Source organism: Nylanderia fulva, unplaced genomic scaffold, assembly GCF_048542155.1.
Source record: "Nylanderia fulva isolate GAGA-0341 unplaced genomic scaffold, ASM4854215v1 Scaffold4, whole genome shotgun sequence".
Classification (NCBI taxonomy): Eukaryota; Metazoa; Arthropoda; class Insecta; order Hymenoptera; family Formicidae; genus Nylanderia; species Nylanderia fulva.
In genome coordinates this window covers 4,013,825-4,028,875 of record NW_028190476.1, presented here as the reverse complement: position 1 = coordinate 4,028,875, position 15,051 = coordinate 4,013,825, and the positions used below count along the sequence as shown (strand labels likewise).

Here is a 15,051-nt window from a genome sequence, read left to right as displayed (position 1 = left end):
ATTAATTGTTTTTCTTACAAAATACATATATAAATATATATTTAAAATATACTAGGTGTATCTAAATAAGCGAAAAATTTTAGGAGATGATTCTTTGTCGAAAATTAAGAGAGATTTTTTATATAAACGTATACTCTTATATCCTTCCCTGAGGAGATAAAAATTAAAAGTTAAATTAAAATTTAGAAAAAAAAAATAAAAATTAAGTTTTTATTTTTTTTTAATTAATAAATATCCTTTTTTATTATATATATATATATATATATATATATATATATATATATATAGTAGAAACTATTAACCAAATTCCATTTTTTTAACTTGTCTAAAATTTGAGAAAAATATAAAAACCTAATTTTTATCTTATTTTTTAGAAAAGTGTAACTCTTTAGGGAGAGATATAAGAATATATTGTACATGTTTATATAAAAAAAACCTCCCTTATAATTTTCGACAAAGAATCATCTCTTAAAATTTGTCGCACTTATTTAAATACACCCTGTGTGTGTGTGTGTGTGTGTATAATTTAAAGATAAAAATGTGTGAGATATTCCCCGGGGGAGGACTTTAGAATTATTAAAATTTTTTTAAAGAAAAAGGGAAATTCTATTTATCACGCACATGATAATCTGACAAAATCAGATGTATTGATTGGCTACTGCTTATTATAGGAAATTTTTGGAACTCTAGGGATTCTTTCTATCCAATAACCAATCAGTACAACACGTCAGATGACGAATATTTCTACCTGCGCGGGGTATACAACATACATGAAGGGAAGCTCTGCCAAATCTGCCTACTATCATATAACTGACATAAATACGCAAAATTTAATACCATAACTATAATGTTATAAATATAATATTATATTTTTTTATTTATCTTTTATAATATATTTAATTAGCTGTGATATTATACAATATAACATTTCAGCGCATTCAATTAATATTTATCTAAATTTAATTAAAAATTGAATGACACTTAAGCTTAATTTGTGAAAAAATCTTGTCTATTTTCAATAGATTACAGTAAAAAAACATAATGTCTTGATATTTCTGTTAAAATTTATTTTTTAATTTTGTAGAGAAAATAAAGAATGGAATTCGCAAAAATAAAAAACGCACTGCAAATATTTTTTTTCTCTACAAACAATTCATATAAATATGTAATTTTTAACACAAAAAAATATTTTTACAGAAAATAGAAAGAATAATTATCACAAATGCAAAAAAATTTTAATGCTGATATTTTTTTCAGAGTATCACAGTTTTTTTCTCGCATTCTCCCAATCCCAACGTTCCTCTCCTTTGCGGAATGTTTTCATTTGAGGTTTGCTATCGATGTTTAAATAATCAAATACATTTCCGCCATGCTTCAACGGCGTCCATTTAATCGGAGTTAAATCCGTAATCGAAGGTGTTGGATTTCTGGAAATAAATTAAAAATTAATTATTAATGCACAACACTATAAAATTATGTAAGAATCAAGTGATGCGTACCCCGTTTTAGCAAAATCTGTCCACATCTGCGTTAAACATTTCATCATTTTATAATCCTCCGAATCAGACGCGGGCAATGATAAGCCCAATTCTTTTATTATTTCAGGATAAAACAAATAACACAGTTCCTCGCCGTGAGACACACCTGCAAAATATTATCGTAAATTAATTTAAAAAATTTTTATTCAAATTTTAAATATTAGGGAAAATATTTAAATTAATACAAAGGATATTTAATTTTGTTGTAGTAAAATATTGGAAATAAAATTCCCTTCTGTCGCTTTTTTATAATTATAGAAATACTGTTAGTGTTACAATTACGATATAATAAGTATATACATTTCAACACTAAAGACTCTTATATTAAATTAATTAGCGTGGCCTTAAATTTATTAGCGGTACCTGGAAGATCATTATTGATTATATTCCTCAGGAGGGAAGTTGGGCTCTCGTATGAGAATTGATACAGATAAGTCTTTTCAGAATTATCGTTATTCATCTGAATATCCGCTGTTTGCATAATACCGCGTATAGCAAATTCGTCGCTGAGGAAATCAGCGTACTCGAGCAGTGTTTCCTCTGAAATTGCTTTGTCACCAAAATAATAAAATCGTAATTCTGACAATGTGATTGGTATCTTTGGCAGTGTAGCTACAACTCTTGGTAATACTGCCATTTTGAAATCAGCATTAATCTTGCTGAGATCTTCCTTAGTTATCTTAGGATCTGAAACAATTTTAAAGGTGTTATCACACAAATAATAATATTTCAATAATATTTATAATATTTAATAATATTTTATGTTAATATTTTAATTTTTTTTTATTTTTTGCTAAAGGATAATCAACTTCGTTTATTAATGAAAATTTGCTTTTAAAATATTAAGTTTAAAGTGTCACCCGTATAATGTCAACGTTGTATTATTTTAATAGACCGAAAATTACATTATTACGTACGAAGCATAATATACATGTATAGTTGAGGGTAAAAATATAAGTGTACTCACGTCCGAACAATTCACTCTTTAGGTTAAAAGTTCCCTCGGAACTGTTAAAACCTATAAGATACGGCACTTTAACCCCGCGATGTATAAGCGTCTCTAGATCTACCGGAAAGACTGGATTCGGTGATTCGTGATCTAGAGTGGGTGAACATGTGAAGAGAATTTGTCGCCGCTCCTGCGAAAAATAAGATGTGTTATTAATAAACATATTTTATTTCAATCTTTGTAAACTTCCATGACAGACGCGCGTGTAATTCCGTATTGAAATAATTGCAATCAAATATCACATGAAGAGAATTTTCTCTTAGAATTTATCCTGAAAATCGTGGGACAATATGGTATTGGAAGAATTTTATGACTTTTTGATTAAATATTTTATCACAATAAAAAATGTTAATAAGTACATAGTAAAATTAATCGAACATATTTTATATAAAATATAAATATTTTTTTATTGTGGTAAAAATATTAATCACACAGAGCAACTTTTATAAAATTTTTTCAAAACTATATTGTCCCATAATTACCTTGATTTTTAGGGTAAATTCTAAAAGAATTCCCTCTGTGCACACTTACTGCTTCCGTCAGGAGATTTTTTCGTTCAGTCTCTATGAGTTTTCTCGCGTCGATCGTTTTGAGAAACTCGTAGGCGATCTTCGGATCTTCGGTCGCTTTTCCAAGTATCTTTGCCAGCAGGAAACCTTTGTTCGTCGAGCTAGGTCCTGGTTCGGTAAAGGCCCAGGGACACGTAACGCTGGCACTTTGCGATATCGCTTTATGAAATAAGCCTGTGAATAGAACGAGAATTTTTAGCTTTTAGTATGATTTGTTGTTCTAAAAATATATATTTAGACTATATATTTTAATATACATTTAGATTATTTTGGAGAACAAATTTGTATCTTTTTAATTGTTGTTTCTTTCGTCAATTTGGAATCGACTGTTTCTCTTAGCGAAAATATCGAAGTAATCAGTTTTAATTTGTAGACGAATTTTAGACTTTAACATATATTTTTACTGTTAAAATAAAAATTATAATTTTATAAACTCAAAATTGAAATTTTGTCGTAATATCAATTAGACACTAATTGAAAAAATATGTTACATATCCTCTTAATTCGTGAAATTTTCTATATTATAACACGTGCTAGTAGCTCAATCAGATTTTTGTTGAACACAGAAAAAATCAATTTTAAATTTCTAATAAATGTCTGTCAAAATTCTGATCAAATAAATGCCAGATAAATTTGTATATGCATCAAAAAATCCGTGCACCTTCACTTAATGGCGATAAAGTCAAGTAATGTGTAAGGGCTCCACCGGCGCTTTCGCCAAAGATAGTGACATTTTCTGAATCGCCACCAAACTTTGATATATTTTTCTGGACCCATGTTAATGCCATGATCAGGTCCTTCAGACCTTGATTGCCAGTTGCCACTTTATCGTATAAATTTAGGAAACCTAAAAAAATTTATTACATTTTAGAATATATGTTCTTTTAATTTTTTAAAAAACTTGAAAATAATCTTTCAAAAGTATATATTAATTGGGAGGGATAATATATTTTATGTAACAATTGTTAAATTAATATTTATAAACATTTTCATTAATATTTATTAGATTGAATAATAGTGCTATAAATGTATTTTGCAATCGCGTCAAAAAGTACAACTTTAATGATAAAACAAATGTCATATTTTTTTAGTTGATCTACATATATATATATATATATTAATTCAAAAAATTTTTATTTGTATTTAATAAAAATTAATAGTAAACTTCTAACATATTATTTTCGAATACTACAATTGGTGCAAGATTTATTTTAGTTCAGGTTTTTTTATATTTTTTGAGAGTTTGAATTTCGCAAAAATTCATCATCTACAAAGTATTTAAATAACTCTAGAGATGCGGCATAGATAAATTCCTTCTGAGAGGAAATAAATCAAATGCGATATGCACTAAACATAAATGATAATATACCGGTATTAAACTAATATAATATACCTAGAACGCCTAATCTGTAATTTAGCGTAACCAATACCACATCCTTTTGAACGATATAATCGGGACCGTAAAAGGACGCGTTTCCAGAGCCCATATAGAAGCCACCAGCGTGTATCGAAACCATCACAGCACGTTTCTTTGAAGGATTAATGTCGTTGGTGAACACGTTTAAATAGAGACAATCTTCGTCGCCTATAATTTCCTGTTTGATAAAATCCATCTGAACAGCAACATTTCCGTATTTCGAAGCATCTCTGGTGCCGGACCATGGTTTCGGTGGTACCGGATCCTATATAAATAAAATATCCAGATGAAACATCCCATCAGAAAGTGATTTATCCTTAATAACAAATTTGCATATAATCAGTGTTGCGGTTAGATAATCTCAAAATTAGATGAAATAAAAATATTTATCTCGTCAAATAAGATAAAGATAATTTTGTTTTAAATATATCTAGATGAGAGATAAAATTATATGGCGAATCATCTAGATAATTTTCAGATAATATTCTTTTGAGAAAGGTTTATGTAAACGCAGTTATAAAAAATGTAAAGTAAGAAATATAAAAATAGATCTATTGTGCTATGACTAAATCAAATTATTTAAACATTATTCTAGATAATTTAGTTAACGGGTAACACTTTTTTCTTCTAAGATGCAGATATAGATCAATATACATTTATATTATCTATAAAGATGAGATGACGTTAAAATTTCATCTAGATAATAATCTATATAATTTTATTTAGACAACAGCAAATACTGCGTGGAAGTTAAAATTAAAGTAGAAGGCTCTCTGATATAAAATATTCACAAATAAATAAGAGCGGGTTAATTAAGAGCTTGTAAACCCAAATTTTTCTTTCTTATAAAAAATTATTTATTTTGTATACGTTTCGATTCTGGGTTCGGATTATCATCAGCAAATAAAAACCGCATGTAGTTGTCTGCCTATAATTTTATCTTTCGTTGACTATTGTGTTATATAATTCTCGTGAATATATGTGACAAAAATTGATAGATTGATGATGAGACAAATCAGTGCGAAATTTGCTCAAATATTGAATAAGTTGTGAAATTCTAGTTATATTAATCTTATCACGTGTTTTATCATGTGTTATCAATAAACAAGTTGTTTTTTTTACTTTGAAGACGATGTTTTTATATTTATAAGATAGACACCAATATAGTGTTTTATAATTACTATATATGTGAATGCATAAGATACTTATTAAACAGTGCAAATATGTTTATGCATATTATTTTTAACTTATATCATATACAAAAAGCTAACATATTGAAAGATGTATAATAGAACTAAGCAATAAGCGAATCGACTTAAATAATAATCAGAACAACTATTTAAAATTATGCATTTTGCAAAGATATTAGATTAGATTAAAAAGGTTACACGATTAATGGATTTGTTTATTGCTTAAGTCCGACCATGTAATCTCTTACGCATATATTACAGTGACACGAAATGTCTACAACGAAAAGAATAATTTATTCTATAGAAACAAATTATTTTTTACACGTTTTAACAACAAATTTACATAGTAATAATTTCTTAAATTATTTTTTGTGCCTGAAAATGAGAAGGTAATAGCATGCATTTATTATTACTTTTTCTGTAATATTTTTTTTAACATTGCTATAATTAGAAATAATTATTTTAATAACACACAGTTTATTATTTTTTATTTCTACGAAAATTAGGGAGAAAATAGTCACATTAAATAAAGGTAAAGACAATCTCAATAAAAACAAGTTAAAATTAATAGTGTGTAAAATCGATCGCGTTAATACTGAGACTCTGGTATATTTACCTTAAATCTGAGTTCGCCAATCGGAGGTTTCGCATATGGTATCCCACGGAAAGCAACGAAACGATTGCCATAAACACCTTTCTGAACGATACCACTCAACTTGCCATCACTTATAGAAACTTCTACTCTGTCCATAATGGATACACTGTAAAAAAATGTAAAATTACATAAATAATAAGTATGAAATTATTTATGTAATTTTGCTTATTTTTTATGTAATATAATATATATTACATATTTTTTTACAATGTAAGATAGAAGAATGGCGGGAAAAGAACAGTGACGAACTGATTTCTGCCGACTTACATTAGCTGAAATTCTACCGCAGATTATATATCAATGTGAAAACAGTTTCGTCTAGAGTAGGGATTTTAGATAAAAAGTAATGTGTTTTACTATATATATGCGTGTGTACATACATGTACACAAGATTTATCTATCTCGTCATTTTACACTCAATAACAAATAACATACTAATCTAATATAATCTAACTTTCAACTATAAAACTTTGATTATTAAGGTTGACGTTTATAAGAAAATATTTGCTTTCCAAGACTGCAAGTAATATTTGTAACCTGCATTCTTATGTAAATGTAAATTCTTTTGTAAGTGTAACTATAAAATTTAATAATATTTTATGTAATAATATTTTAAAGTCGTATAGCTTACAGACAATTCCGATGTCTATACTTTGATAACAATCTTTATTGTTCTTTCTACGTTAGAAGGCAGCGATGCCACAGGAAGGCAAATATGCCAGTCTCAGGACTAAACCGGGAAAAGTTCGTTGTCCGAATGTCAGATAGTTTCCTTAGATAGACCACTCTTAGATAGGCAAAATTTTTGCCACTTCATATATTAAAGCAACACTTTCGTCGCGTATAAAATTATATAATATAAATATAATATAAATATATACTTTAAAATATATACAGGGTCTAAATAAATGCGAAAAATAAATATCTTTTTTTATTAGTGGAAAATATTCACCAAATTTAATTTTTTTAACTTGTCTGAAATTGAGAAAAGAATAAAAACATAATTTTTACCTTTTTTTAGAACAGTTTAACTCCTCAGGGAGAGATATAAAAGTGTATATATTTATATAAAAAAACCCCCCTTATAATTTTCGACAAGAAATTATCTCTTAAAATTTGTCGCGCTTAAATATACTCTGCAAATATATATATATATATATATATATATATATAAATACATATATATATATATATATATATATATATATATATAATTTAAAGATAAAAATGTGTGAAATATTCCGAAGAAGAACTTTAACATTGAATTCTTAAGATTTTTTACAGATTTTTTTAAAGAGGAAGGGAAGTTCTATTTAACACACGATAAACTTTATCGGACGTATTGATTGGCTATTGCTTATTATAGGAAATTTTTGGAACTCTAGGGATTCTTTTTATCCAATAGCCAATCGATACAAAACTTGTTATATGACGAATATTATTTCCACCTACGCAGGGTATACAATATTATCATTACTATCATATAATTGACATAAACACGCAGAATTTAATATTATAAATATATTATATTTTTCATTGATTTTTTATATTTATATTATTATTAAATAACTGTGATATTATACAATTTGACAAATAAACATCAAATTAATATGTATTTAAATTTAATTTAAAATTTAATGACACTTTTTAAGCTTAATTTGTGAAAAATTCTTGTTTATTTTCAGTAGATTACGATAGAAAAACATAATATCTTGATATTTCCGTTAAAATTTATTTTTTAATTTTGTAGAGAAAATAAAAAATGGAATCCGCAAAAATAAAAAAACGCACTGCAAATATTTTTTTCTTTACAAACAATATATATAAATATATAATTTTCAAAACCAACAAATATTTTTACTGAAAATAGAAAGAATATTTATCATAAGTGTAAAAAAATTTTAATACTGTGATAATTTTTTCGGAGTATCACAGTTTTTTTCTCGCGTTCTCCCAATCCCAACGTTCCTCTCCTTTACGGAAGGTTTTCATTTGAGGTTTGCTATCGATGTTTAAATAATCAAATACATTTCCGCCATGCTTCAGTGGGGTCCATTTAATTGGAGTCAAATCTGTAATTGCGGGTGTTGGATTCCTGGAAATAAGTTGAAAATTAATTATTAATGCGCACAACTGTAAAATCACATAAGAATCTAATGAAATAAGAAGTGGTATACGTACCCCGTTTTAGCAAAATCTGTCCACATCTGCGTTAAACAATTCATCATCTTATAATCCTCCGAATCAGACGCGGGCAATGATAAGCCCAACTCTTTTATTATTTCAGGATAAAACAAATAATACAGTTCCTCGCCGTGAGACACACCTGCAAAATATTATCGTAAATTAATTTAAAAAATCTTTATTCAAATTTTAAATATTAGGGAAAATATTTAAATTAATACAAAGGATATTTAATTTTATTGTAGTAAAATATTGGAAATGAAATTTCCTTCTGTCGCTTTTTTATAATTATAGAAATACTGTTAGCGTTACAATTACGATATAATAAGTATATACATTTCAACACTAAAGACTCTTATATTAAATTATTTGGCGTGGCTTTAAATTTATTAGCGATAGTACCTGGAAGCTCAATATTGATTATTTTTCTCATTAAGGAAGTTGGACTCTCGTATGAAAATTGATACAGATATGTCTTTTCAGAATTATTGCTATTCATCTGAATATCCGCTGTTCGCATAATACCGCGCAAAAATAATTTGTCGCCGAGGAAATCAGCGTATTCGAGCAGTGTTTCCTCTGAAATTGCTTTATCACCAAAATAATAAGATCGTAATTTTGACAAAGTGATTGGTATCTTTGGCAGTGTAGCTAAAACTTTTGGTAATATTGCCATTTTGAAATCAGCATCAACTTTGCTGAGATCTTCCTTAGTTATGTCTGAAACAATTTTAAAGATTTTATCACAGATAATATTTCAATAATATGTATAATTTTTAATATTTTATTTTAATATTTTAATTTTTTATTTTTTGCTAAAGGATAATTAACTTCGTTTATTAATGAAAATCTGCTTTCAAAATATTAAGTTTAAAGTGTCACCGGTATGATATAAACGTTATATTATTTTAATAGACCGAAAATTACATTATTACGTAGGAAGCATTATAAATGTGTATAATTGAGGGTAAAAATATAAGTACTCACGTCCGAAAAATTCACTTTTTAGGATGAAAATTCCCTCGGAATTGTTAAAACCTAGAAGATATGGAACTTTAATCCCGCGATGTATAAGCGTCTCTAAATCCCCCGGAAAGACTGGATTTGATGATTCGTGATCCAGAGTAGGTGAACATGTCAGTTGTAAATGTCGACGCTCCTTCGAAAAATAAGGTGTTAATAATGAAAAAATTTTATTTAAATGTTTGTAAACCTCTGTGACAGACGTACGTGTAATTTTGTATTGAAATAATTGCTATCAAATATCAAAGTACACGAAGAGAATTTTCTCTTAAAATTTATCCTGTAAATTCTATGACTTTCTCTGATTAAATATTTACTACTATAAAATATATTAATATGTACATAATAAAATTAAAACATGTTTTATATCTTATTATGGTAGGTAGATATAAATATGTTTTATTGTGCTAAAAATATTAATCAATGCAACTTTTATAAAATATCCCATGATCACTATGATTTTCAGTGTAAATTCTAAGAGAAAATTTTTTCTGTGTACACTTACTGCTTCCGTCAGGAGATTTTGTTCAGTCACTATGAGTTTTTCTGCGTCGATTGTTTTGAGAAACTCGTAGGCGATCTTCGGATCGTCGGTTGCTTTTCCAAGTATCTTCGCCAGCAGGAAACCTCTGTTCGTCGAACTAGGTCCTGGTTCGGTAAAGGCCCAGGGACACGTAACGTTGCCACTTTGCGATATCGCTTTATGAAATAAGCCTGCGAGTGGAATCATAACGAGAATTTTTAGCTATATTAGTATGATTTGTCCTTCTAAAAATAATTCTTGTTTTTTTTCTCTTTGATTTAATAATATTCAGCTATTTTGGAGAACAAATTTGTATCTCTTTAATTTGTTTTTTTAATTGACATTAATTGAAATAACATGTTATATATCTGCTTAATTCGTGAAATTTTCTATATCAGAACGTGCTAGTACCTCAACCCGATTTTTGTTGAACACATAAAAAATTGTTTTTAAGTTTCTAATAAATGTCTGTCAAAATTCTGATGAAATAAACGCCAGATAATTTTGTATATGCATCGAAAAATCTGTGCACCTTCACTTAATGGCGATAAAGTCAAGTAATGTACAATGGCTCCACCGGCGCTTTCGCCAAAAATAGTGACATTTTTTGAATCGCCACCAAACTTTGATATATTTTTCTGTACCCATATTAATGCCATGATCACATCCTTCAGACCTTGATTGCCCGTTGCCACTTTATTGTATAGATTCAGGAAACCTAAAGAAATAATAATTCGTATATTAATGCAAAATTGATTTATTTAAATTAAATGTTTAGATGATTAATTAATATTCGGAAAAAAGTGCAGCTCGTTAGTAATTTTCTAAAATTATATATTTGTGATTAATGAAAGGCGTGAATATTGTTTTACGTTGTAAACATTATATTTCAAAATATACGTTCTTTTAATTTTTTAGAAAATTTGAACACGAACTTTCAAAAAATACAAATATTTATATATTGATTGGGAGGGATAATATATTTAGTTAACATGTTTTAAAGTAACATTTATAAACGTTTTTATTAATATTTATTAGATTGAATGAGAATGTTATAAACGTATCCTGTAATCGCATCAAAAAGTACAATTTTAATGATAAAGCAAATGCCATATTTTTTTAGTTGATCTATATTTATTTATATATATGTATATTCAAATAATGTTTATATTTGATAAAAATTAATAGTAAACTTTTAACATATTGCTTTTGAATACAATTGGTGGAAGATGTATTATAAATATTTTTTAATTAATATATATATTGAATCTTTCTTGAAGAGAATCTTTTTGTTCAGGTTTTTTTATATTTTTTGAGAGTTTAAATTTAAAAAAATTTATCGTCTACAAAATATCAGTATTTAAATAACTCTAGATATGTGGCATATCTAATCGTAAATATTCTCTCTGAGAGGAAATAAATCAAATGCGATATGCACTAAACGTAAGTGATAATATACCAAGTATTAAGCTAATATAACGTACCTAGAACGCCTAATCGGTAATTTAATGTAACCAATACCACGTCCTTTTGAACGATGTAATCGGGACCGTAAAAGGACGAGTCACCGGAGCCCACGAAAAAGCCACCACCGTGTATCCAAACCATCACAGGACGTTTCTTTGAAGGATTAATGTCATTGGTGAACACGTTCAAATAGAGACAATCTTCGTCTCCTATCAATACGTGTTTGATAAAATCTAGCTGAACGGCGACATTTCCGTATTTCGAAGCGTCTCTGGTGCCGGACCATGGTTCCGGTGGTACCGGATCCTATATAAATAAAATAGCCAGATGAAACGTATCATCAGAAGGGGATTTATCCTTAATAACAAATTCGCATATAATCAATGTTGCGGTTAGATAATCTCAAAATTAGATGAAGTAAAAATATTTATCTTGTCAGATAAGATAAAGATAATTTTGTTTTAAATATATCTAGATGAGAGATAAAATTATATGGCGAATTATCTAGATAATTTTCAGATAATATTCTTTTAAGGAAGGTTTATGTAAACGCAGTTATAAAAAATGTAAAGTAAGAAATATAAAAATAGATTTATTGTGCTATGACTAAATCAAATTATCTAAACATTATTCTAGATAATTTAGTTAACGGGTAACACTTTTTTCTTCTAAGATGCAGATATAGATCAATATACATTTATATTATCTATAAAGATGAGATGACGTTAAAATTTCATCTAGATAATAATCTATATAATTTTATTTAGACAACAGCAAATACTGCGTGTAAATTAAAGTTAAAGTGGAAGGCTCTTTGATATAAAATATGTACAAATAAATAAGAGCGGGCTAATTAAGAGCTTGTAAACCCAAATTTTTCTTTCTTATAAAAAATTATTTATTTTGTATATGTTTTGATTCTGGGTTCGGATTATCATTAGCAAATAAAAACCGCATGTAATTGTCTGCCTATATATTAAACTTTATTAAACTTTATCTTTTGTTGACTATCGTGTTATATAATTCTCGTGAATATATGTGATGAAAAGTGATAGATTGATGATGAGATAAATTAGTGCGTAATTTACTCAAATATTGCATAAATTGTGAAATTCTAGTTATATTAATCTTATCACGTGTTTTATCATGTGTTATCACTAAACTTGTTTTTTTTTACTTTGAAGATATTTTTACATCTACAAGGTCAACACCAATATAGTGTTTATAATACCTATATATAAATGCATAAGATACTTATTAAACAGTGCAAACATGTTTATGCATATTATTTTTAATATATATGATATACCACAAGCTAACATATTGAAAGATGATAGAACTAATCAATAAGCGAATTGACTTAAATAATAATCAGAACAACTATTTAAAATTGTGCATTTTGCAAAGATATTAGATTAGATTAAAAAGATTACACGATTGGATTTGTTTATTGCTTAAGTCTGACCATGTAATCTCTAACGTATGTTACAGTTACACGAAATGTGTACAACGAAAAAAATAATTTATTCTATGGAAACAAAGCATTTCTTATATGTTTTAACAACAAATTTATGTTACATAGTAATAACTTTTTAAATCATTTTTTGTGCTTAAAAATGAGAAGGTAATGGCATTTATTATTACTTTTTTTAAATGTTTTTTTTAATAACGCTATAATTAGAAATAATTATTTAAATAACACACAATAATTTATTATTTTTTATTAATACAAAATAACAAGGTAAACGATAAGGTATTGTATAATAATCGCACAATTAGGCAAATTCTAGTTTTATCAGCTAGTCTTTTATCAGCGGCTTTTATTTTGTAGTCAATTTTGTGTAAATTTTTAAATCGCAATCTTATAGCTGAAATAATCAAGTTAAGTAAGAAATCGAACAATTTTAACGAAAAAAACTTAAAATTAGGTTTTTCACACACCTGAGAATTAACATGCATTAACATATAATAGTATGTATTTTTTATTATTTTTATGCATATTTTTTTATTTTGTTAACCAAAAATAAATACTAATTTAAATAATATGCAACAACTAATTTTTTGTTTTTATATCTCTAAAGTAATGAGAAGAAAGATAAAATATAATAATAAGCAATCTAAATAAATTTACTAGTTACTTTTTTATCAACGGTATTTTATTGCCGATTTTTTTTTGTAGTTCTTTTTAATCTTAGGGAGAAAATAGATGCATTAAATAAAAGGGAGAAAATAGATGCATTAAATAAATTATAGATAATCTCAATGAAAACAGGCTAAAATTAATAATCTGTAAAATATTGACGCTAATACTGACACCCTGTATATTTACCTTAAATCTGAGTTCGCCAATTGGAGGTTTCGCATATGGTATCCCACGGAAAGCAACGAAACGACTGTCATAAACACTTTTCTGAACGATACCACTCAACTTGCCATTACTTATAGAAACTTCCACTCTGTCCATAATGAATACACTAACAAAATGTAAAATTACATAAATAATAAGTGTAAAATTATATAGTTTTACTTATCTTTATGTAATATATATTTTCTTACAATGTAAGATAGATGAATGGCAGGAAAAGAACAGTGACGAACTAATTTCTGCCGACTCACATTAGCTGATACTCTATCGCTGATTATATATCAATGCGAAAACAACTTCGTCTGAAGTAAGCATTTTAGATAAAGATGTAATGCATTTTATATATGTATATACATACATACTTATACATTAGATTTATCTATCTCGTCATTTTGCACTCAATAAAAAATAACATGCCTACTTCAGACGAAATTGTTTTTGCATTGATATATAATGAGCGATAGAGCATCAGCTAATGTAAGTCGGCAGAAATTAGTTTGTCACTGTTAACGTAAGTTCTTATGTAAGTGTAATTATAAAAATTAATAATATCATGTCTTTTAAAATCGTATCGCTAACAGAGAATTCCGATTTCTATACTTTGATAACAATCGTTATTGTTCTCTATACGTTAGAAGGCAGCGATGCCATCACAGAAAGGCAAAGATGTCAGTCTCAGGATTGTACTGGAAAAAGTTGGTTGTCCGCGAATTTCAGGGGTCAAGATTTCCTTAGTCCACTCTTAGATAGCCACAACTTAAAATATTAAAGCGACACTTTCGACAACAATTTTTGGAACTCTAGGGATTCTTTCTATCCAATAGCCAATCCGTACAAAACTCGTCACATAACGAATATTATTTTTGCCTGCGCGGGGTATACAACATACATGAAGGGAAGCTTTGCCAAATCTGTCACTACCATATTACTGATATAAACACAAAAAATTTAATTCTATATGAACATAGGATTAAATAACAAAGTTTTTTTATTTTTTCATTGATTTTTTGTATTTAATTTACTGTGATATTATACAATGACATTTTAGCATTAAATTATTATTTATTTAAATTTAATTTGAAATTTAATGACACTTTTAGGCTTAATTTGT

At 27.3% G+C, this 15,051-nt stretch overlaps 3 protein-coding genes across 15 annotated transcripts in view; 1 reads left to right on the top strand and 2 right to left on the bottom strand.

Annotated features, from left to right (window-relative positions):
- The window catches only part of Dh31-R (Diuretic hormone 31 Receptor), a 151,667-nt gene that overhangs the window by 46,847 nt on the left and 89,769 nt on the right, over positions 1-15,051 (top strand). The gene's annotated exons all lie outside the window — the stretch shown is intronic.
- LOC114936279 (juvenile hormone esterase-like) lies at positions 1,047-6,671 on the bottom strand. 2 transcript variants are annotated; one of them, XM_029309431.2, is made up of 9 exons: positions 6,586-6,671; positions 6,340-6,484; positions 4,510-4,798; positions 3,778-3,963; positions 3,079-3,290; positions 2,506-2,677; positions 1,902-2,225; positions 1,500-1,644; positions 1,047-1,427 (listed from the first exon to the last, which is right to left on the bottom strand). In XM_029309431.2, the coding sequence occupies exons 2-9, from the start codon at positions 6,472-6,474 to the stop codon at positions 1,262-1,264; spliced, it is 1,629 nt and encodes a 542-aa protein (XP_029165264.1). In that variant the 5' UTR covers positions 6,475-6,484; positions 6,586-6,671; the 3' UTR covers positions 1,047-1,261. The 2 variants fall into 2 exon arrangements, with proteins under 2 accessions (XP_029165264.1, XP_029165263.1); XM_029309430.2 differs by having other exon boundaries at positions 6,574-6,657.
- Positions 7,708-14,242, bottom strand: LOC114936280 (juvenile hormone esterase-like). The gene is made up of 9 exons (XM_029309432.2): positions 14,132-14,242; positions 13,905-14,049; positions 11,593-11,881; positions 10,641-10,826; positions 10,091-10,299; positions 9,550-9,721; positions 8,965-9,282; positions 8,560-8,704; positions 7,708-8,473 (listed from the first exon to the last, which is right to left on the bottom strand). Exons 2-9 carry the CDS (start codon positions 14,037-14,039, stop codon positions 8,308-8,310), a joined length of 1,620 nt encoding a protein of 539 aa, XP_029165265.2. The 5' UTR covers positions 14,040-14,049; positions 14,132-14,242; the 3' UTR covers positions 7,708-8,307.

What these genes read in the sequence shown, in the direction of transcription:
- LOC114936279 (XM_029309431.2), bottom strand. Translation starts at nt 6,474, where the DNA reads ATGGACAGAGTAGAAGTTTCTATAAGTGATGGCAAGTTGAGTGGTATC. An exon ending in TTACAGATTAGGCGTTCTAG is followed by an intron (nt 3,964 to 4,509) that starts GTATATTATATT and finishes AAATTTTTTTAG; the next exon opens with GTTTCCTAAATTTATACGAT. An exon ending in AATCAATAATGATCTTCCAG is followed by an intron (nt 1,645 to 1,901) that starts GTACCGCTAATA and finishes AATATTTTGCAG; the next exon opens with GTGTGTCTCACGGCGAGGAA.
- LOC114936280 (XM_029309432.2), bottom strand. Translation starts at nt 14,039, where the DNA reads ATGGACAGAGTGGAAGTTTCTATAAGTAATGGCAAGTTGAGTGGTATC. An exon ending in TTACCGATTAGGCGTTCTAG is followed by an intron (nt 10,827 to 11,592) that starts GTACGTTATATT and finishes TTATTTCTTTAG; the next exon opens with GTTTCCTGAATCTATACAAT. An exon ending in AAAAAGTGAATTTTTCGGAC is followed by an intron (nt 9,283 to 9,549) that starts GTGAGTACTTAT and finishes AAATTGTTTCAG; the next exon opens with ACATAACTAAGGAAGATCTC.